Source organism: Pholis gunnellus (assembly GCF_910591455.1).
Source record: "Pholis gunnellus genome assembly, chromosome: 2".
In the NCBI taxonomy this organism is placed as follows: Eukaryota; Metazoa; Chordata; class Actinopteri; order Perciformes; family Pholidae; genus Pholis; species Pholis gunnellus.
Window position 1 is genome coordinate 14,714,784 of NC_136536.1, and position 21,485 is coordinate 14,736,268.

The 21,485-nt window shown below is 42.4% G+C and overlaps 3 protein-coding genes across 8 annotated transcripts; 1 reads left to right on the top strand and 2 right to left on the bottom strand.

The window, feature by feature from the left end:
* Nucleotides 1-780: 780 nt before the first annotated feature.
* On the bottom strand, nt 781-6,407 carry nfyal (nuclear transcription factor Y, alpha, like). 6 transcript variants are annotated; one of them, XM_079180089.1, is made up of 10 exons: nt 6,331-6,407; nt 5,435-5,539; nt 5,160-5,243; nt 4,051-4,197; nt 3,723-3,854; nt 3,523-3,625; nt 3,252-3,406; nt 2,436-2,609; nt 2,024-2,134; nt 781-1,814 (listed from the first exon to the last, which is right to left on the bottom strand). In XM_079180089.1, the coding sequence occupies exons 2-10, from the start codon at nt 5,513-5,515 to the stop codon at nt 1,746-1,748; spliced, it is 1,056 nt and encodes a 351-aa protein (XP_079036215.1). In that variant the 5' UTR covers nt 5,516-5,539; nt 6,331-6,407; the 3' UTR covers nt 781-1,745. The 6 variants fall into 6 exon arrangements, with proteins under 6 accessions (XP_079036215.1, XP_079036214.1, XP_079036213.1 ...); XM_079180088.1 differs by having other exon boundaries at nt 2,024-2,137; XM_079180087.1 differs by having other exon boundaries at nt 5,157-5,243.
* A 387-nt stretch (nt 6,408-6,794) lies between these two features.
* ngrn (neugrin, neurite outgrowth associated) lies at nt 6,795-8,198 on the top strand. Its single transcript, XM_079175202.1, has 3 exons — nt 6,795-7,221; nt 7,320-7,430; nt 7,532-8,198. Exons 1-3 carry the CDS (start codon nt 6,992-6,994, stop codon nt 8,109-8,111), a joined length of 921 nt encoding a protein of 306 aa, XP_079031328.1. The 5' UTR covers nt 6,795-6,991; the 3' UTR covers nt 8,112-8,198.
* Nucleotides 8,199-8,346: 148 nt separating this feature from the next.
* Nucleotides 8,347-21,393, bottom strand: sort1b (sortilin 1b). Its single transcript, XM_079175190.1, has 20 exons — nt 20,802-21,393; nt 19,191-19,250; nt 18,882-18,955; nt 18,695-18,791; nt 18,434-18,595; nt 18,014-18,087; nt 17,063-17,112; nt 16,682-16,809; nt 15,981-16,125; nt 15,665-15,820; nt 15,024-15,130; nt 14,763-14,865; nt 14,479-14,650; nt 14,093-14,283; nt 13,778-13,967; nt 12,949-13,065; nt 12,163-12,271; nt 11,921-12,033; nt 11,643-11,772; nt 8,347-10,613 (listed from the first exon to the last, which is right to left on the bottom strand). Exons 1-20 carry the CDS (start codon nt 21,069-21,071, stop codon nt 10,599-10,601), a joined length of 2,463 nt encoding a protein of 820 aa, XP_079031316.1. The 5' UTR covers nt 21,072-21,393; the 3' UTR covers nt 8,347-10,598.
* Between the last annotated feature and the right edge of the window lie 92 nt (nt 21,394-21,485).

Genomic DNA, 21,485 nt, shown 5'->3' on the forward strand with positions numbered 1-21,485 from the left:
CGGAGAAGCAAACGGCTGAGGCTGTTTTTCTCACATTAAGAGTAGCGCTGGTTTTGGTTACACTCACTCGTTAATACCGGGTCACCACTTGAGAGTCAAAGCGGGTCTAACCTAGATGTTCTGTTTCAATGGAAGCAGTATCTCAATGGTCCTTCAGCGTCATAGGAGGCTGAGTACATTCCCCGCCCCCTTCGCTGTGATTGGCAGACTGTGGTACCAACGTCTGTAATCTACGGCGTCTGATTGGAAGAGCCTGCTCGGGACAGTGTTTGACCCTTTGACATGGGAGGTATAACAAAGGGCGAAGACACAAGAGTTAGTCCCATATCGAAAATACATCAATTTAAATAAATAGATTACGTTCCGTTTAACTAATTTATTAAAATGTCTAAACACAACGTTTTATAATTGAATTAGTCTTACTTATAATTTGCTCAGGGTCATTTACATGGATATAATAATAATGTAAAACTGATGAGTACTTTAGTTTAGAAATGTTTTGAAGTTCTTGCACTTTGGCATTTTCATTTTAAGTTAAGTTTAAGTTAAATAATGTAATTCATACCAAATACTTTGCAGATTCATATTTTATATACAAACTACATGATGCATTTAGAAAATGCTACATTTGTACTGATTAAACTACCCAAAAGCATATAAAGTAGTATACAACAACTGCAGCTACCATAAAGTATTGATAGAAAGCCAATAGATAAGACTCATGGGACATCTTGAATGAATGATTAATGAGAGTGAAGAAGTTAACACAAACAGCCTTGAGTCACTTAATAAAATTTAATTCACAGGTTTCAAGAATGTCCAACCTTTTTTTCCATTATAAAAAAACCCAAAACATTGCATTGCTGCATCTGATAGGTAAAAAAAAAAAAAAATCTATTATCTACAATGAAAAAATGAAACACCTAGGTGGACTTACTGATGAAGAGGTAACTACATGGATATAATATGTAATGTGATTAAACACCAAGTCACTGTTTTCCTACAAACACTGTCGAACCACGAAATTGTATAAAATGCATCCACAAAATGGGGCAAATTAGTAAGTACATCCGTTACACACTGGGGAAGAGAAGAATGTCTGTACATTATCTTCACATTAGTATCACATTTCAGGTTTTGCTCCGTGGACGCAGGTTGGACTTATGATGCGGAGTCCATCCCCCCACAGTACATGGGTTTAAAAAATGAAAAGTCAAAATAAAGGGGATCACATAATAATAGATACAAGAACACCAATGCTTAACGAGTGTCTCTGAAAACAAATGTACCATTTACAAAAAATATTTAAAGCATCCACTGGTGACTAAATCTCTTTTTACAGACCAGGGTGTGACATCACCTGTTGTTTGCTCTGAGGGACTTGCCCTGGTTACTTATAACTTCATGCATCATAATTGTCTAAACAAATCCTTATGCAAAAAAAAAGAAAAAGAGCTGGTCGTAAACGCTCGACCAGATAAGCTGAGGGTGGAAACATCCTCCGCTTCAGAGAAGAAGACCAGAACCGTCAACAGTCTTAGCAGCCACGTGGTCAGCTCCATGGAAGACCGGTGTCGGACTGGAGCGATAACAGAAGAAACCCAGCGGCGGTGCTGTGATTTGGTGTAAGACGGCGCGGCAGGAGGGAGTAAAAGTGAGAGCAGATGGTGCGGCAGATCAGGTGAGATGGGATGAAGAGCCTCAGGCAGAGTTCACAGACAGAAGAGATGATGTTGGCGACAGTGCTATGAGACTCGGATCATCTGAGCCACGGTCTCATCTGCTGCTGCCTGGGCTACCTCCTGCTGCTGTTGCTGGAGGAGGAGGAGGAGAAATGATCAATGAGGTCACCATAATACATCATGAGGAGATCTTTACAGAATGAGATATCTCCTATTCAAACACAGTAACACCTTAATTCCATACACATTTTCAAAAACCCTTCAAAGTAAGTTTGAAGTGCTTAATTGACAATGTATAACATTTATTGTATTAGCTTGAGTCAGTATATTTTTTTTATTACATGTGCCAGGGCCAACGCCATTTCCTCCTTGTCTTTAGGTGAAAAGAAACGACCTCCATCTCCTCGCTTGCGCTGCATAGCGTGACGGTGGCGAGACTCGTGAAGGTATTTCTGCTAAGGAGTAAGTAGATATACAGGAGCATTAGTATTTTAACACTGAACACTTTGCGCCACCTCTGTACCAGTACTGGTTGAAAAACACATTTTCGCACTTTCCTCTCGTCCTTCTGCTGAGATGACATGGCTAAATACCACTAGACATACACCATCACAGCCCAAGATGATATACAGAATGAGCCCAGTATGAAATGGTAGATGGGCAAAACCTGTGCACTTGCATTTAGCAGGTAGTGAGGAAGAAGAAGCTTCAATGTGCAAGTGTGTGTGTGTGTTGTAAACTAATGTGTCTTACCCTCCTTTCCTTGGGGATCTTGCCCTCAGCCTCGAGCTTGGCACGAGCCTGTCTTCGCTTCAAGATGCGGTGGTACTGTTTGGCGTTGACGTACAAAGGTTCCTCCTCGAGCATCTCAGCCCCTGGCAGGGGAATACGCTGCATTGTGGGCACTGCACCACCTCCAGGCACCATCTGATCGAGGGAGAGACACAAACAGGGACACCGTGTTTAAAGCCTCTGGCATGGAAAGCACACATGTATAGCAGCATGCGGACATAAAAAAGTAGTTACTGTGCAAATACAGGTGCTGAATAGACTTCTCTACAGGCTGATACTGGGTGGAGTTATGATTGCATGAGTAAAGAACTCAAAGGTGCCCTGAAAAAAAGTTGTCCTGCCCTAACAAGTGCAGTAGAGGTGAGGGAGATGTCAATCAACCATAGTCTCTAAACGCCCATACAGTCCTAAGAAGAGTGAAATCACCTATGTGGGACGACAATGGGTGTTAAATAAACAGAGTAATATTCACTGCATTCAACGGGAAAATAAATCCCAATTCTTTTTATTTTGACAGCTTTTCCATCAAATATACCACTTTAGAAAAATAACGATGTGTCACCAAATAAATAATTAATCATATCAACACAATATGATTCTACAAAAACAATATAAATACATTACCACACCTCTACATTTTCACAATGGGTAGAGAAAGACTGCTAAAAAACTGTATTTGGTGCTCTTAAAAAGGGACCTCCACCACACTGTGTGAGTCTCTAGATCCAAAAAAAAAAAAGGTAATAACATGCTGGATACCTCTGCACAGGGTCTTACCATGACCATTCCACCTCCTGCATTGACCATGTTACCAGAGACGGGCAGGGTGACGGTCACAGTGCCTTGGCCGCCATTAGTAGTGTTGGTGTTGGCACCCCCTGCCTGTACAATCTGGGCACCTGCCAAGCTGGAAGCTGGAATTGTGATCATTCCTGGAAACAGATTACGATCACAGTTGTTATGCAAAATGACACCTCAGCAGTGCTCCTCTTTATAAAGTCTACAAAGCAGAAGGCAAACTGAAGATGTAGGAGAAATCTGAGTGTACCCTGCTGCAGGACGGTGCCATCTGCATTGACCGGCTGGTAGACAATGGTCTGTCCGTCAGCCGTCTGTGCCACCTGTTGGCCCTGGACACTGATCTGCTGTCCCTGTGGGACCACAAGTAAGAAGAGAAGACACTCAATAATCATGTTAACAATTATTTGATTAAAAGGATTTGCCGTTCAACTGGTCAGAGTGTAACACCTGGTTCTGTCCAGCGGTGATGGCTGTCTGGGGCTGCTGGATGATGATCTGCTGGGGCTGACCCTGCTGGCCCTGCAGCTGGAGAGTCTGTCCGCCCTGCAGCTGGATCTGACCGGGCTGAACCAGCTGGATCTACACATGGACAAAGTACCACCCATAGATTCAGGAACATCCTAGCCCCATCACAATGTGCTTATCATACTAAAATATTACACCCAGCTTTCACATCTGCCAATAGTATTACACAGAGAACACATGTCCTTTAACAAGATAATGTGGGTCAATCTGAATACAGAACTTAATCTGGTAACTGAGCGTCATCTCTTACCTGCTGTAATCCCTGAGCTCCAGATACAGGGACCTGCATTATGGTTTGACCCTGACCCCCCGACATGGCCTGCACCATTATGGGTTGCCCTGATGATGTGATGAGCTGCCCACCGCTCACCTGGACCATCAGAGGCTGTCCCTGGACCTACAGAGAGATACAGAAAGCTGTTACAGCACCACCGCCCGTGTTTGTTGCCTCAATATCTCCTATGTGTGACTCAAAAATCTAAAGCATACGATGTCAAATCAGGAACATCCAGGACACCACATCATGGATGAAATATGATGATTTGCTGTCATTTCTGTTTTGGGATACAAACATGAAACTATCTGGTTCCATAGTAAATCCAAACTAGCTTATGTACAGTATATTCTATAAGATGTTTTTGTCATTAAGATGGGCTACAATTGCAAAATACAAAACCTCTTTATTCAACGGTTTTGTATTTACTGGAATACTGCTACTGAACCAACAGGTTATTTTTTTAACTTGATTTGCTTAAAAAAGGTACATGATTTGGAAAGATGTTGCCATCCAATTAATTTGCATTCACTATGCAACTTGACAAGTACAAATTGTGCAATTGGCATCCATCAATTAAGCGAGAGACCACAATGGACAACTGAAAGCCTGTGGCAGCAGTTGTACCATCGGGAAAAATACCCACAAGCAATCCACTGCCATTTTGCAACTAGATAATAGGAAAACATAGCTAGATGATGAGAGGTGACAGCCAATAATGAAAATGGATCCTTGCTGTTCAGTACTGGTTCTTCAGCTAACAGCAAAACACATCCATTTGACTCATGTTTTACACGTATCTTCCGTTCTCATTGGGAAGAACGTCGAACTTGCCAAGAGACAAACACAACTCAGACAAACAGTAGTCATGAGAGCACAAGCGGGAACCCGAGGCTAACACGCAACAACACACTGTGCTGAGGAACATGCAGTTCAGGCAGCTGTCAGACATGCCGGGGAGGGAGGATGAACCAAACAGCACATAGACGGGTCATGAAAAACAGCCCTGGTTGTATGGCATGCAATCCCATAGGCCGTAACACTGTCATGACTCTGACACTGGGCGGCGGCGGTGACACCACTACCTGGAGTGTCTGCACCTGCTGGCCTGAGGCCGTCACCACTGGCGCCTCTGTTTGCAGCTGCACAGCAGTCACTGTGCCCTGTGTCTAAAGGTAATGCAGGATAATACAGTCTCAGACAAGTCATTAACAGGGCGGGAAAAAAAGATTGGATCTGGAATCCACTGGAACACTTGAATTATGGCTACCTGTTACCTCATGGCAGTGTGTTACATAGTTGGTGGTAAGACAGACTTCTTCATCAAAACAACATTAATGAGAGTAAATCCCGTGCTCACCTGCTGTTGGATCTGTCCATTGGATGTCTGCACAACTATCTGCTCCCCAGTGGTAGTGGTGGCAGTGGTGTACTGCTCCATGGCTTGTTATTGTCACAACCGTCTCTAGAAACAAAAGAATGACACATACAGTATTAGCATTACATTAGATGTGTGATTCTTAGCTATGCATTTTAAATGTAACATACAACCTTCTTGATCGTCCAGAAAAAAACCAAGGTATTTTCAACCGATCTCTAACGTTACTGCAGCCAACTCGTTGTTTTTATAACGTTTGGCATTAACGATATTTAAGTACGGCCTTCTTCCATTTCAACTCATCACGCTAACCAACGTGTGCCATCAATATACGTTATGTCTGTAATGTGAAATGTTATGTCCGTAATGTGGCGGTGATATAAGAACCACACACTGGGTTGCTTTAACTGGGTGTTTTGCTCACAGGATATTGCCGTTGTAGCTAATAAGGCTAGCGTCAGTTAGCTACGTACAGCGCGTGGTAAACGTTAGAAAGCACAGACGGGAGGCTAGTTAACAGTTTGATAGCTAACGTCCGTCTTTAGGTTGGTCTGTTATTATAACATTAGCTGGTGATGATGTGCCAGGCAACGTTTACTGATGGGAGGACATAGGCGTTATCACCCATCCCTTTGTCCGACGGTCTATATTTGAGCTAACGTTAGCTTAAGGCTGGGCGACCACCAGATATCATGTTTCTAGGAGCCAACGTTGAGAACAACAAGTCATTTGCAGCCCAACCGGCCCAGGGACGCAGCGGTCAAAATCAAACTGCCATTCGATTTTTTTTGCATTTAGCTGGGTTAGTAATTTGGTTGGTTCACGGCAAACCAATCCGTGCTGACAACTACCAATGGCTTCAATCGAGTCTCCCTTACCGTCTCTTCGCTGTCCGGTTTCCCTCTGATTGGCTCTAGTACAGCTCGCTAAAGCCCAATCAACAAAGTGAGCGGACAAAATGGCGCAAATGAGACAACGGCGCCTGGGAGGAGGTGCGCAGCTGCGTGACACATGATGAATACGGGTGCAGAGCCCGGGGCGACCGACAGATGTTGCCATTTTGATATTTTCTGTTTTCTTTGACAGCTCCCCTTGTGTTGTATTATTTATTCACCGTATAGTTTGGAATTGAAATGGCACAGGTAGCTGTTAAATCGTGTAATGGATGGTGTTGAGATTCGTTTTTATTTGTTTTACAAGAGAACCTCTTCGTTTAGTTCAGCTCCAGCTAATAACTGCACCTCCATTCCGGTAGTGGGCAGTACCGCACCGTCGTTGTGTTGTGAGAGGGATGTTTGCGGAAGTGCGTCCACGAGTTTCGGAGGTACTTCTCTGTGATAACTGCATGGACATTGACATGCTCTGGTCAGCACAAACAAGCAGGGGACGTGTTTCGGTTTGAACAAAGTCTGTCAGTGGGGCCCTTTGACTATTAGAAGTGCGTCAGTGAACTTGTGTCTGACTGTTTGAGTCTCCTCTTTGTGCACATCTAGCTCAGGATATTGGCTCAAAAGTGGGAACGGAGAACACAGTGGGAACATGGCCCGACCTCTGCAGGTCCTCTCGCTCCTCTCCAGGCTTGGCGCTCTGTGCGCGACGCCCTCAGTTTCTATTAACAGCTGTCGATCTGCGAGCAGAGGAGCCAGCAGGGCCAGGATGGGACCGAGCCCTGTGCACAGAGACAGAGCATCAAACAGAGCTCACGACGATGACATGTCTGTTGATGATGAACTGGAGAATGTAGAAGACAAGCTACAGGCCTTGGTCGAGTAAGATAAACCATTACTGTAGTATATAAATAACTTAACGTGCAATGCTTTGTGTGTGCTGCCGTGTCATTTTAAACTACATCTCCCATGTTTTTCAGTGAGGAGAGAAAGGGGCAGAGGACTTTAAAGTATCACATACTGAGAAGGCAGATGACTCCACCAGGAGCTCCACAGAGGAAGCTAACGTGGGATGCCATTGAGCAGATCAGGTGAGGTGCTTTGTTATCTCAGTTCAACATAGACATAGCTTCTTTTTTTTGTCTTCAAGGTAATTGCATGAATGAAGATTCACAATTTACTCAATTTGTAGATATCTGAAGCAAGAGCAACCAGATGAGTGGACAGTAGAGCGTCTGGCTGAGGGCTACGCCGTCACCCCTGCTGTCATCCTGAGAGTCCTCAGGAGCAACCACGTCCCCCCTCCTGATAGAAAAATAAAGCAGGATGCCAAAGTAATGTCTGGTCTCCGGCAGCCGGCGCTGCCTTCAGGCGCTGGGACAGAGCAGAATAGGCTGAAGCTGCCTGGACACCACACATCAGCTGCACTCCCACCTGGAAGTAGAGAACGTGCAGTGGTGCCTGTGGCTGAGCAGACTGTGATGCTTCGAGGTGAAGCTACAGGATCCCTGGCAAAGATTCCCGCCCCTGCTACTCTGCAGGCCACCCTGTTCAGAGCTGGTAGTAAAGACGTCGCTGTGACGAGATTGGAAGAGGACGGCACGTCTAACACAAATCCTTCAAAGGACGACGAAGACGAGGAGAGCTGGGATGGACAGCTGTTGACAGACAAAGAACTTGAAGAGTTTATGGACATGGAAAAGACTTACCCTGTGGTGCAAGTTGGCAACGAATTCTTTGATGGAGAGGGCAACTTTTTGTATAGAATCTGAGGACTTCCTGTGTTGACTATCCATGTGTTGTTATTATTATGTATCTGCTCAGTGACCTTCTAAACAGATTATTACAAAACAGGCAAAATAAAACAATTTTCAATGCATTTGTTCAACTCTGATGAAACCACAGTTGTACTTTAAGGATATTTCAGCGGACAACCAGAATGTGTTTTGGTAACGGATCCCTTCGTAAACATTATGTTGCTGTAAAATAAGAGTCGGGTGACAAAAATAGAGGAACTTGTGAATTTATTGGCAAACTCAAAGAAAATTGCCTCAAATATACAGAAGAAACAAAGCAGATACAAAGATGTAACCTTGTATATTTACAGAACCATCACAATGACTTATTAATTCATACAGCCGCTTTAAACAGTAAGAAAAATGTGATACTTTCACTTAATGCAATTAACCATTATACAATAACTTGCCAAGTGTCTCCCAGTGTATAGCAGCTACATAATAACCCTGTATCCACTCTGTTTTTAACCTCGTCCAAATTTCAATCAGAATTATGTATCACATGAAAGAGAATAACCAGGTTATTGTGGGCTGTTTTCCTTTACAACGCTCTGTGGATTTAAATAGTGAGAGTTAACATGCAGTTTAATGAGAGCTCATATGAAACACATGTACGTCACTGCTCAAGGATTCAATTTAGGCAACAAGTGCAACATCAGGGTGTCACCGACGTACCGGATGGAACTGGTTACACATTAGTTGATATAAATAATAGGAAAGGGATGCTGGCCACACATCGGGAGAGCCTCGCATCATATCCTCACAACAGGCACTTGTATAACCACATCCAATTTACTGCACTCTGAATCTGCAAGTCACAAATCAATAAAACCTGCATGAGAGCAACGTATTTAACACAAGACAGACAAATAGTTGTGCAACAAATGTTTGAAAGAAAGAAAAATTACTAAGACTTTGCGTGATAGACAAGACAGATCTGTTGAGAGGCATTGACCAATCCAGTTTAGCTTTGAAATGACAGCAGGATAAGGATGATTAAAAAGAAGAAGAAGAAACAGCAGTTCACTTTGAAATGAAACTGTTTTTTGTGTGAATTCGCTCCACCTCAGATGCAAATACCAATTAAAAACAGTCCCAACAACCATGTCTGTTAACTCTAAAAGACTACTACACTTTTAATTACGCTATACAACATTTACATGATTGACTTTTCTTTTCTTATTGCTCCTATGCGTCTGTCGCCAAATCATATCGATGTATTCAGTTATCTGAATCTGATGTAAAAAATATCTGCAGATATTTACTATCAAACTATAATTATTTCTGTCATTTCTGAACATCTTCAAACCACACTTTGTTAAACAAGTTCAAAAGTTCGTTAGTACAAAAACTGCTCAAATGATTATAAACACGACCTGTATAGGACTACAGTGATTATTACAGTCTTGTCACGTTAATCATTAGGTCACATTTAGGAAAAAGTTTAAACTACAAACTCTAGGCATACAAAGGACCTTGTGCTTTGGGCAGTTAGAACTGCAGACATACATTTTTTGAACAAATCCTGTCTTGAAACAGACACACTTTGCCCCTCTGTACATTGATGGGTTTCACACAATGACATCTCCATTCACCAAACGTGCCATGAGGATTATTTAACTTGCATGGACAATTTACTGAATCTAAAACATTGTTATTGCTATCAAAACTAATGCAAAGGGACATTTCCGCGTATGTCTTATTACTTCAACCGTGGGTCTAAATGCCATGGAGTAAATGTACACTGGCTTGTATTCCAAATACAGACTACAACAGGGGATTTCACAAATCAGTGCCCAGAGAGGAAGAAGCTGAAAACCTCACATTTACATAGTCTGGGCCGTATGAGGTACACTTCTTGACAAACAGCTACTTTGTTAAAAGTAGGGATTAAGACTCAAATGGTTTTGGGAGAGTTATTAACCAACAGCAACCTTTTTTTACACCTACCGAATTCATACCACATCAAAAGATGGCAAAGAAAAAACAGGTTTATGTACAATTGCATGAGAAAAAGGACACAGATCTCCGACAGAAGTGAGAAGTATTTCCAGGAGCGTTCCCAGGTGATGGGAGAGGCGGGACCCGTAATGCAATGGTGGTGGATTTATACAACTAGCGTTGCTTCAGAACCCATTACTCTGGCTCTGTCAGCAGTTCAAATTACTGCACAAATTCTTTGTTCCCTAAAATAAATAACTTGGAGAGTCAAACAGAATCAATAACTGAAGCACAAACACTACAACACCTCCCTCCTCAACTGTGGCATTAGTCCCAGGAAGCCTCCGTACATTCATTATACTTCATAGATGACAGCAGAGGGACGCAGACTCTTCGTCTGGTAGCCGAGGCCCAAGTTCACACTAGAAGGTGAAAGGAAGAAGTAGCTAGAGACAAAAGAGTGACAGGAGCAGCGGCCGGCCTCTGGGACAACTGGAAACCTGTTGCTCAGTTGCATGACTGCTATTCAAGCAGGTCCTGTGTAAAGACAAGAAAACAGCATACCAATGAAGCTAGAACCAGCACAGGTGAGCAAACAAGAAACCATTATGGTTATGTTTACACATGCACCTCACTGAGTTACTCAGGTAGCCTGGCTGTAGGGAAACGTACGTTAATGTAGTGGCTTTGTAGCAACAACTTAAAAACCATGCTTTAAGCTATGAAACTCTGACTTACTCTTGGACCGATTACTGTTGTATTAAAGCTTCACCTCTAAGAAAATGATGTGACAAGCAGTGGGTAGACAGAAAAAAGCACGATTGTCCCTTTTCAACAGTCTTGAATGTGACCGATTGTCCCGGACGATGTATCGGCTAATGATGGCTGATCACAGGTATTTTGATATCGGTGTAAATGTCGGCGGACAATAAAAATTGCAGTTCAGAAATGCTAAAGTATGAGGTCATTTAGAAACTGTGTCATTACAGAGTTTGTCCACCAGAGAGCACTAAAGAGTTTGGTCACATTGCAAGAATGAACAACATCTATTATCTCATCATCATTGTGGACTATTATGTTGCTCTGTTTCCTTCTACACCTCTATTACTTATACAAGACAAGTTCAGCTGTCACAGCAGGGGGTGGGTCTGCACAGGAGGAGTGCACAATGGGACATCATGGCTTCATCACCAGGGTCCTTAATGTTTAGTAAAGTGAAAACGAGGCTCATGACATGCACAGGTTTTCTTCCTACATCAATAAACCCAAACAAAACCACCGTTAGGGTTGATTTAACAGTAGCAATTAGTCTCTGGTGTTCTTGACAACATTGATTAAAGTAATTTATCTTCAGCATTAAGATGATTTTTGGTCTGGTTTAGTTGTTTTCTATGTAACTACTTAACTGCATTTCTACATGGCATCAAGCAAGCAGCACGCTTTATAGATAGGAAACATATGCCATCGGTTCCTTTGCAAAACAATGGCCCAGTCTTAGAGGAAAAACTTGGTACCCGTGTTTCTATCTTAGCCCGTGTATGAGGGAGGAAACGGTATCCACTGTACCTCATCTGAGTCGTCGTGAAACTCTATCTTGCCATTTTGAGCATGGTTGGTCTCCAGCGGGTCGTCAATCCCATCAACAGCATTGTCCTCGACATGCTGCTGCAGCACCGAGTACCTGTGAACCAAGAACCTGTGGGGCACATTCAAAATATTATCAGGTCACCTAAAATCACCAGTAAAAGTAAAGAGCTGACTCAATTGCAAAAATACACTTTGCTATCCCGGACAGGTTTTGGTTTTGTTCTAGACTATACACATGTGTGGAAAGAAACACGGACCTGCCACCACAGACATATTTCTTGACGAAGACAACTCCTGCTGCAATGCTCAGCAGCATGATGATGATGACTGTTATCACAATGGCCACAGACTTGGAGGAGCGACTGTCTATCTGTAAAAATAACAGCAGACAACAACAGTGGGTTAAAGTGGTAGTGCAGGAGCATACTGTAGGCAAACACACACAGCATGAATGAATCTATATTCATGACATTTTCCAGGAGTGGGCAGGAGTACTGACCAGAAGTTCAGGGGCCACCAGGTCACTCACACACCTCTTGCTGAGGTCGATCTCTTTACGCTCAGGACTCTTTCCTCCCTCACATTTATCTCCAGGGATTTTCCTATAGCTATGGACCGAAGACACATCAAGAGTTTGTGATAGTTAGTTGGAGGTTTGCAACTGTAACTGATGGATTTTTTGAGTTTTGGCTCTTTCAAATACAAATCAGTCTAAAACAGTTTATTGTTATTACACCAATTGTTAATTTATTTTTTATCACAATTATACAAATTCAGCTGTATTAATGCAACAGCCTACCCTTCCTACTGCAATTAATGGTTTAACTGGATTTTCATAACCCTCTGTGCAACAATTATTCAATTTCTATTAGTTAGTCTGTGTGCAATGTGCAGTGAAGCAAACACGATTCACCGAGAATATCCTTTGCTTTTACAGTCAGCATTTATTCTTCCTCACTGAAAACATGAGACTCATCACTCTCACCCTCATCTGCTTCCTCTGACTGATCTCTGCATGACAACTACTTCCTCATCACTGAGAGCAATCCTCTGTCACTCTCTCTACTGTGAAATATGGTGACGGCCTTGTACAATACAAGGTTTACACAGCATCTGTTTCAATATTAATATTATTTTGACATTGAAAACCACTGCTTTGATAAGACTCTTGGCAAAACACTACCCAATAACTAAAGAAAAGGATCGAGCAGATTAGATAATTACAGACAAGTTGAAGCGAATCATGTAGCTTTGATGATTAAAGAGAGTCCACTCGTATACTGACCCACTGGTCTGCAGTTGCTCCTCTTTGCCTTGCAGACAGAACTCAAGCATTTTGCCTTTCAGGTCGGGCTGCTCCACACACTCCGAGCTGTTCTCCTGACGGTAGTATCCAAAGTCACTGCAAGGAGTCGGAAGATGCCAGGATGGTAAGCAAGGGTGGAATAAATATCCCGAGTCACGATTCAAGATACTTTTACACTGCTATTCAATACCAATTTGGCATGTTTAATGTGAACTCTTCCTCAAGTTACTGTATTTTATGTTTCGTAGTACATCCATTCCGTATGAGCTGTGTCAGTGTCAGATAAGGAAGTTAATCACATTTGAATGAGCAACCTTTTTAACTTTCCTTAAGTAGACCTTTACACCAGTAAAGTGACTTCCAATAAAAGCAATTACAGCCCATTAGCAGCACTTCTATCTCAACAGGATGTTTAGGTAGAAGTGAAGTGAACTAGACAGAATGCATGCTAAACAGATACCTTTCTCCCACAATGCAATGTACAAAGGCAATGGAGAAGCTGCTCACAGTGGAAACATTACAAATGAATGTGTATCGTGGTCAAACAGTTAGAATTAATAAATGAAGAAAGATATTTTGCTTTCTATTTATGACGTTTAACTTGTGGCAACATTTCAAAACTACAGTGTGATGGACATCTGACGCTGCACGATAAATTGATTGATTGCATCACTTCCTGTTATTATTAAGTATGTCCGTTTTTTTGGTATACTAACTGCAAAAATAATAAACTATACCTATTGGTATGTGGAATATACTGTACAGAATTGTTATGAGGTGTGGATGTGGGACACAGCTCAAGTCTTACCACAGGAAGTCATCCAGGGTGCACGGACACAGGGTTGGCTGGGTGTTGATCTGGTAATCTCGTCCGTTCCAGCAAACAGAGTCCTTCCTGAGACGCAGGAACTTCTCTTTGTAGCCCAGCATGCAACCATCGTTGGGGTCACTGATGTCATCTGAGTGGGCCAACCACTGCACATAATCGTTGTCCACACCTATGACCATCAATATGTTGGACTCTGTTTACATTCAACCTCAAACAACTGACAAATGATCTCTAAATGTACACAAGTGTGCTAAAGTCAGTTTGTTGTATCAAACACATTCTCATGGCACTCACAGTCTCTGGTGAGAAGCTCCCTGAAGTCAATTGTGGTGGAGATCCAGTACTGGCTGAGGAGGGCGTCTCTGTAGCCCCAGACACTGACATTCATGGAGCGAGCTCCCGGCTCTGATGCCAGCCCAGTAAAGTAGATGGGGTCTTTGGTGAAGTTGTAAACACCCCAGCACTGTCCTTCGTCAGTCGAAAATCTGTCAGGACATCAACGAATGTGCAAACATTAGCATGACCCAAATAAACTTTAAAAGTAAGGCAATAACATATGAGAGGAAGTTGTATAGCTCACAATTTAAATTCAAATCTGAATATATGTAAATCACATAAAGATAAAAACAAACAGACTCCATGTGTTACAAACTCATCTGTTCCCTCTAACTGTAACTCACTTGATGCTGTTGATAGGTTGGTTGGGGCTGTGCTCCACGGCAACCAACAGCCCTCCAGAGTCCAGAATAGCGTAGTGATGGGGTCCAAGCAGGGCCTTAATCCAGGTGTACCCCCCATCATCAGACACATACACATCAGGCTTCATCACTGAGATCGAATCACCAACACTCCCTGATGAGATACACAGAAATGGTGATATGGCAAAAAATGTCTAGTTTATCCAATTAATTAATTAATTTATTCCAATCACTTCCACTTCATCTAAAAAAAACTGAAGAATTACCATGAGCTAAGATGAGACCCACAGCGTTTGGTTCGGACAGCGGCAGCATGGGGACGTTCAGGCTCTTAGCAGTACTGTAGGCTGCGTGGATGTGGAGACTGCACTATAGACGCAAACACAAGAAGCATTTGGTATTGGACTGTTTATAATGCAAACACTGTGCAAGTCAAAAAAAATAACATGATAAAGAATAAATCAAAGCACACATTTTCCATCAAGACTGATCAACTTTCTATGAAATTCTTTTTTTCCTCTCTTTACCTTGTCTGGGTCCTTGGCTGTAGCATCACACTTGGTGTTGGCAGGTTTCCTCAGGGGAACCCATTCCCCTCCCTGATCAAAGGACACCACAGACTGCACAGATTTATCTGGAACAAGAAGACAAGGACATCACACTAAGCATTTAGCTGATACCCCTATCCAAACACAATGTGTGCAAATAAAGCTTAAAGGACTAATGTGTAGCATTTAGGAGGATCTATTGGCAGAAATGGAATACAATATTAAAAAGGTATGTTTTCTTCAGTGTGAATCAGTGTGATTCGTTAGGATGTGCCCCCCTAAATGCCAGCAACAAATCCTGCTTTCAGTAGTTTTGTTGCTGTTTTGTGTGACGGTAAAATGTTATATACAAGGTGAAATACAGGAGATTGTTCAAGAGAAAATACAGTGAGCAGCAGACGTGATGGAGTCAATATTTAACTGGTGATGTGGTATTTCTGCCAGCCGCATCAGATAGACAGCACATCTAACACTGAACATCTAATTAAATATTTACTTAACGCCCTCCCTCTGGCATGTAATGGAGAAGTCATACGTGTATGTTTTTTCAGAGGGGAATATGAGTACAGGCTTATGTTTGCTATTCCTTTATCAAAGCACAGGCACATGAACAGAGCTACCTTCTGCCAAGACACTGGTGAGGAAAACTCCTCGCAGGGAGGTGACGTTAGTGAAGTCCGTATCGCCCCCCGTGGTGGTGTACAGGTGGTGCTCCAATGACTTGGAGTACACAGTGCCCCGGTCATCTGATACATAAATGGTGCCGAATCCTGTATCTGTGAATGTAGAAAATAAATGAGTTCACACATACCGGTGAGGAAATTCAGATGCAAGGTTTCAGAGCTGGTCATTTGAAATAATGAAATATTGGAGTTAATATGGTGCAAGTTCTCTACATGACCACAAGAACATATGATTATCTTTTTTTTACATTACCTCCTGGCTCGTCCACATGCATGAAGACCATTTCATCGTTCGCTGCCAGGATGGAGTAGAACTGCTCGTGACCAACAGGGGGCAGCTGGGCCATGTTCCACGTCTCACCCTGGTCCACTGACACATGGATCATCCTCAGAGTGCCCTGCAGAGAAAGAGGCAGGAAAGATTTTTAAAAAACAGAAAGAGGAAATAATTAGATCAGTTTGGAGAGTAATTACCTCATGCTAAAAGGCAGAGCTATGTATTTTGAGTGTCACAATATCCACATGAGCTCGCCATGGAGCGCACATTTAGCAAACTATTCATCTGACTCTGACCATTGAAGTTAATATGGTCAGTTGTTGTTTTCTATGAACATTTCTCCATCTGATTCCCTTTTAAAATACGGCACTTTCTTATATTTACTCAAGGGTGATTTTACCAAACGACTTCTCTTTTAAACCAAACATGGCGATGGGAAGAATACTTATTGTAAATATACCAATACTACAAAATATATTGTCCTCACGCTTGATTTGAAATGCCCTGTCATAAAAATGATCTAGGAGGTACAGCGAACATGTCTCCCCTCACAACAGCATTCTTTATTCCAAATTCAGTAGACTGAAGCCTTTTCTTACAAACACAAATGTCTAAACACAAGCAATATTTTGCCTGTTTCTGTATCTGCAGGTGATTTGGACCAACTGTAGACTGACCTTGCCTGTCATAACAGAGGCAAACAGGAAGCGTCCACCCTGGCCGAAGGAGTAGATCTTACCGGCGACAGTCTTGATGTTTTTACCGTAGTCTGTCGACCTCTTCAGTTTTAGCATTCCCCGATCACCTAAAAAAAAACACAAGAGAATTTAGAAACGAAAGTGCACCCAAATGTATTTTTATGCATAATCCAATCCAAATCCAGTTAATCAATGATAAACAGAGGTTTCGATAAAAACATGTAGCCGTTTATCTTTGAAACTGCCTTGAGAATGTTTAAAATACATTACATTTCATGTACTACTCCTCAGTACATGCACACAAACGTTGCACATACCAAGTTTTTATTTCAGGTTCTGCTCAAAGAGGGGATCACTTACTGCAGGATCCGTTGTGATTGGCTGTAAAAAAGATGGTATTTTTTCTTCCCCTAGAATCAGAGTAGAAAGTACCAAAAATGTCAGATAAGCAGACACACACATTTGAGTCCACAGACTCAAGGACATGTAAGCAAAATATAGACATAGACTGCTTTGTTAATAAGGCTGTAACAGCTCTCGGTGAGCTTTCATCTCAATAAACAATGATCAAATGCAACCAGCATAAAGCCATACCCTTCCTAAATATTTACTGTCTTTTGAGTGTTGTCTGCCCCAGTTGAGAATGACCCATTTTCCAGGAGCTTTTTCAGTTCAACCTCTTTGGGATAGTAATAAAGACTATTGTGTATATACAGTTCACTCAGACCATGAAAATGGAGCTTTAAATGTGACTAAACAGATATCTAGAGCTGTCTCGGTTACTAAGTGATACATACCAGGAAGTTCCTCTAAAAACAACAAGAATGCGGCGAGGGCTTGGCCACACCAGAGCTAGTCAAACAGTTACTAATTGCTCTGCAATGCAGTTGTACTGGCTATTTTGCAAAGGTGGAGCGACAATAAAAGTCGTTTGAGAAAAACTCCAAACATGTTGACCTCAGGTTATTTAAGGGTAATCTCAGTGAGGGAGAGCAAGTTAGCATAACTGTGAAGGAGTCAAAACCTGGTTTAAAAACTTTACTTTTATCACCAGTCTGTCTTCAACTCCCTTAATAATTAGGTTGTTGTTGTGAAAGTAAAGGAGGATACAATGTCCTGTTTTGAAATCATTGCTGCATGTCAAACAAACAAGAATGCTGATCTTCCACACCTCCCTTATCTCACTGACTACAAATATTTCCCTGAGACACAGTCGCTTGGGGATGTTGAATAACATTTACTGTTTGTTCATCGATCACCTGACAAAGATGCTAATCTGTATAATAATCATCAGTTTGTGTCGTTTCTTACCATTTCACAAGACACACCATGTCGTGGATCTTTTTCCAGTTGCTGCCTAAATCTTCAGATAGCCAGAGTTCATTCTGAGGAGAGAAAAATAAAAAGATTTGTTAAATTATGAACTCCTGGTTCAACTAACACCACTGTTTACACGGCCCATAAAAAAACATAAGCCATGTTAATAAATGTACTCTGTGCAAACAAATGGTTGACCAACGGGGTCTTCTTGCTATGAGGGAGTGAGATGATTGCGTTTGCTTCAGAGTTTTACAACCTGCCATGAAACAGGTCACTTGCCCTCTTGAGTTAACGACAGATGTACTATTACTAATTACTAATCTGAGCTTTCAAGTGTATATAGACTAACTTGCATCCAAACTGGTTGCTTTCTTAAAAAAAAGATATAGCTCCTTGACATTCACTACTCACGCTGTTGCTGAGGGCCAGCAGCACATTGGAATTATCAGGGTTGTAAGTGATCTGCGTCAGGGGGAGGAAGGGCAGGTCCCGGGGGGTGAAACTCTTTCCAAAGTCATCGGAGACAAAGATCCGAGACTCATAACCTCCGGACACTTCTCCCGTCAGGATCACCTATAAGCCACAGCCCCAAATTCAGACTGATGAAACCCGACCTTAAAAGGTTCTTCACAGAAGACACACTTTAGATTTACTGATGAGGACATGACATACTTTGCCAGAGTTCCCGATTGCAATGCCAAACTCTGATCTGATGAAGGTGTTGTTGATGAGACTGGTCACATCCTCGAATGACTTCCCGTAGTTCTCACTGGCGGCAGACAAATGGTTCCAGTCAAATTAGATGCATAACAAATACAAATGATGTTGTTTTTCCAACAGGTGAGGTCGTGAGACTTACCTTCGATAGAGTTTAGACTGCCCAAGCCTTACCATGAAGAAGGGCACCTGAAAAGTCGTCAAAGCCAGGATGACCTGCCGAGAAAAGGAGGTTCAGCTTGAGGAAAGTGAAGGATGGATCATTTATTAATGTGCATGATGAGAACCTGATGTGAGGGAACTCGTAGCGTGATCTACCAGCTTCTTTACTACTCTGTCACTTCCATACAGTTCACTGAACGGTCCAGCCAAGTTTGTCCCGGTCATGTCAGAGGAACAGCACTGCATGAGAGACATGTTAGGTGCAATTAGATTACGATATAACACTCACCCCTGTGCCATCTCCAACCCAGGCCAGCGACACCGACCCACTCAGGTCATTGAAGGTAAACTGAGGAAAGATGTAAAACACATTGGAAATTAAACAGGGTAAAAAGCACAGCACCAATTGAGCAGTATGTCTAAATAGCTGTGTGAATGACACTAAATTAAGTGAGGATTTTGAGTCTAGTTTGCAAGAAGGGATGAACCGACCACACAATTGTAGACAAACTGGAGACAAAACCTATTTGTGAACTTTGCCTCCAGGTTGATTTATTGCTTTGACGGGCAACGTGTTTCTAAACGTGTTTTTAAAATGTGAAGCACCACTTATCAGACCAGGAAAGAATCCCAGAAGGCACAAGAGCTACTGAATACCAAAAAAAACCTGGGATCAGACTTTACCCTGACATTAGTTTTGTGCAAATCAGGTAAATTAAGCCTGATTTGCATTATCAGGTAGTGCACCTGCCTGATATAAAATTATTGATTCTTGAAACCAATTCAGTGGCCCAATATTCTCCAACCATGTGAACATTCACAAAGTGTTTAGGGCAGGTCTCTTTCAGTAGCTCATCCTGTAAGCAGCTCCGGTACCGATGGGACCTGCAACAGAAACCTCAAGGGGAATGACGAAGCTGAGCCTCCAGGAATTCTGTCGACTTTAGATTACCGGGGCCAAACATACAGAGACTGCAATGCAAAGTTGATCACATGGCAATGAAGAGCTAGGCAAATAAGCTGCACTGCATCGTTAGATATATATTATATAAAGTGCATTCATTTGGATGCTTTTACTTCCTGTGCTAGGACAGTGAAATCTATTACACATCTGGGGAGACCAAATATAGCCTTCTGTCCTGTCCAAACACAACACTGAAGTCTCTCTGTGTCCTAATAGAGTTCCTGCTTGCCAATGCTAACTGCTTTCACTACCACACAAACACAGCTTTTAATTAGGCTTATTAGAAAATAACTAACACACAGCCAGTCACATGGATCCCACTGGGCCAATTTCCCTGTAAACAGATTTACTCTCAGTGAGGCACAGAGAAGTGGCATCCTCAAATACAGAATACAGCTGCTTCCTTGAGAAGAATGAGATATAGGTCATGGACATTACTGGAGCATTTGAGAGGTAAAACCAGTCTGGTGGAGAGTGAAAGCTCAGTGGAGCCTACGCAAGGTCTTAAAGAATGAGGAAAATAGGCGTCGTTACTGTTTCACTACACTGTATTTCACTGCACCAAATGTTAAAGAAGAAAAAAACATGGCAGGGCTAAACTGGTAGCCAAGGTGGTATCTTTAATGGCTGTTTGAGGTGTAAAGTCTTGGACTCCGCCAGTCACGTTGATTCTTTAATTGTGTGGTTTTGTTGTAGCCTACAACAGGAAAACAATTAATCTACAGCGCAATATATCTTTTATCTAATTAGTATCTCGGGCTTCATCGCTGACAGTTGAATGGAAAACAGCCCATCAGTAGGCAGGTGTCTCCGCACACAGAATAGCTGATTAGGCCTATAAGTGCACCTGGTTAGCACCTGCGCATCATCTCGTCTAGGCTGCACATTTCATTGTCAGACGTGTGAAGAGTAACCGGACCTCTGTTGGTAACTTACAGGGTGGGTGTTGTCTGCTAACTTGGTGTCATATCCTTGAAGAGCTTTGCAGTTGTCGCCCAGCTCAATGCTCCTTCGTTTTATCTTGTGGTTCGGTGATGCAGCCAGCCATGCAGGCAGAGATCTCTTTATGATGTTCCCAGCTTTCTCTGCAATGTTTGAACGCCTCAAAAACGACTGTCCGGAGGGTTTTGATCCCAGCTGAAAATCTATACCGGCTGTGAAAGTGGAAAGAGATAACAGCAGGACGGAGCGCAGCAAAAGTCCCATCCTCGTTCCTGTTGTCACTGGCAAATAAAACAACGCAAAGACGGGAAAACACCCAAAAAACAGTCTTTGTTTATGCTGGTCTTGCCTACAAATTGAAGGTCGCTACAGCTCTGCCGCGGATGACATCAACAACACAGTAGTCCTACTGACAGCGATTATTTCGGGCTTTGACAACACGGAGCGCCCTCAAAGCTCCGATTATTTCCCCGCGCAGCAGCGGAAAAAATATCAAAACAGAAATAAATCGCAATTTTGCGAAATTAACCGGAGTGTTTGACACCAATCATTCGCGCTGCAACTCCTCAGCCAACATGATACACTGTAACGATCAGGCAAATTGTGTCTGCGGGCTGCAATGCTCTATGTAGAGAAGAGCCGCTGTGATTGGATGATCTTCTATTCTGGTCCACCTAT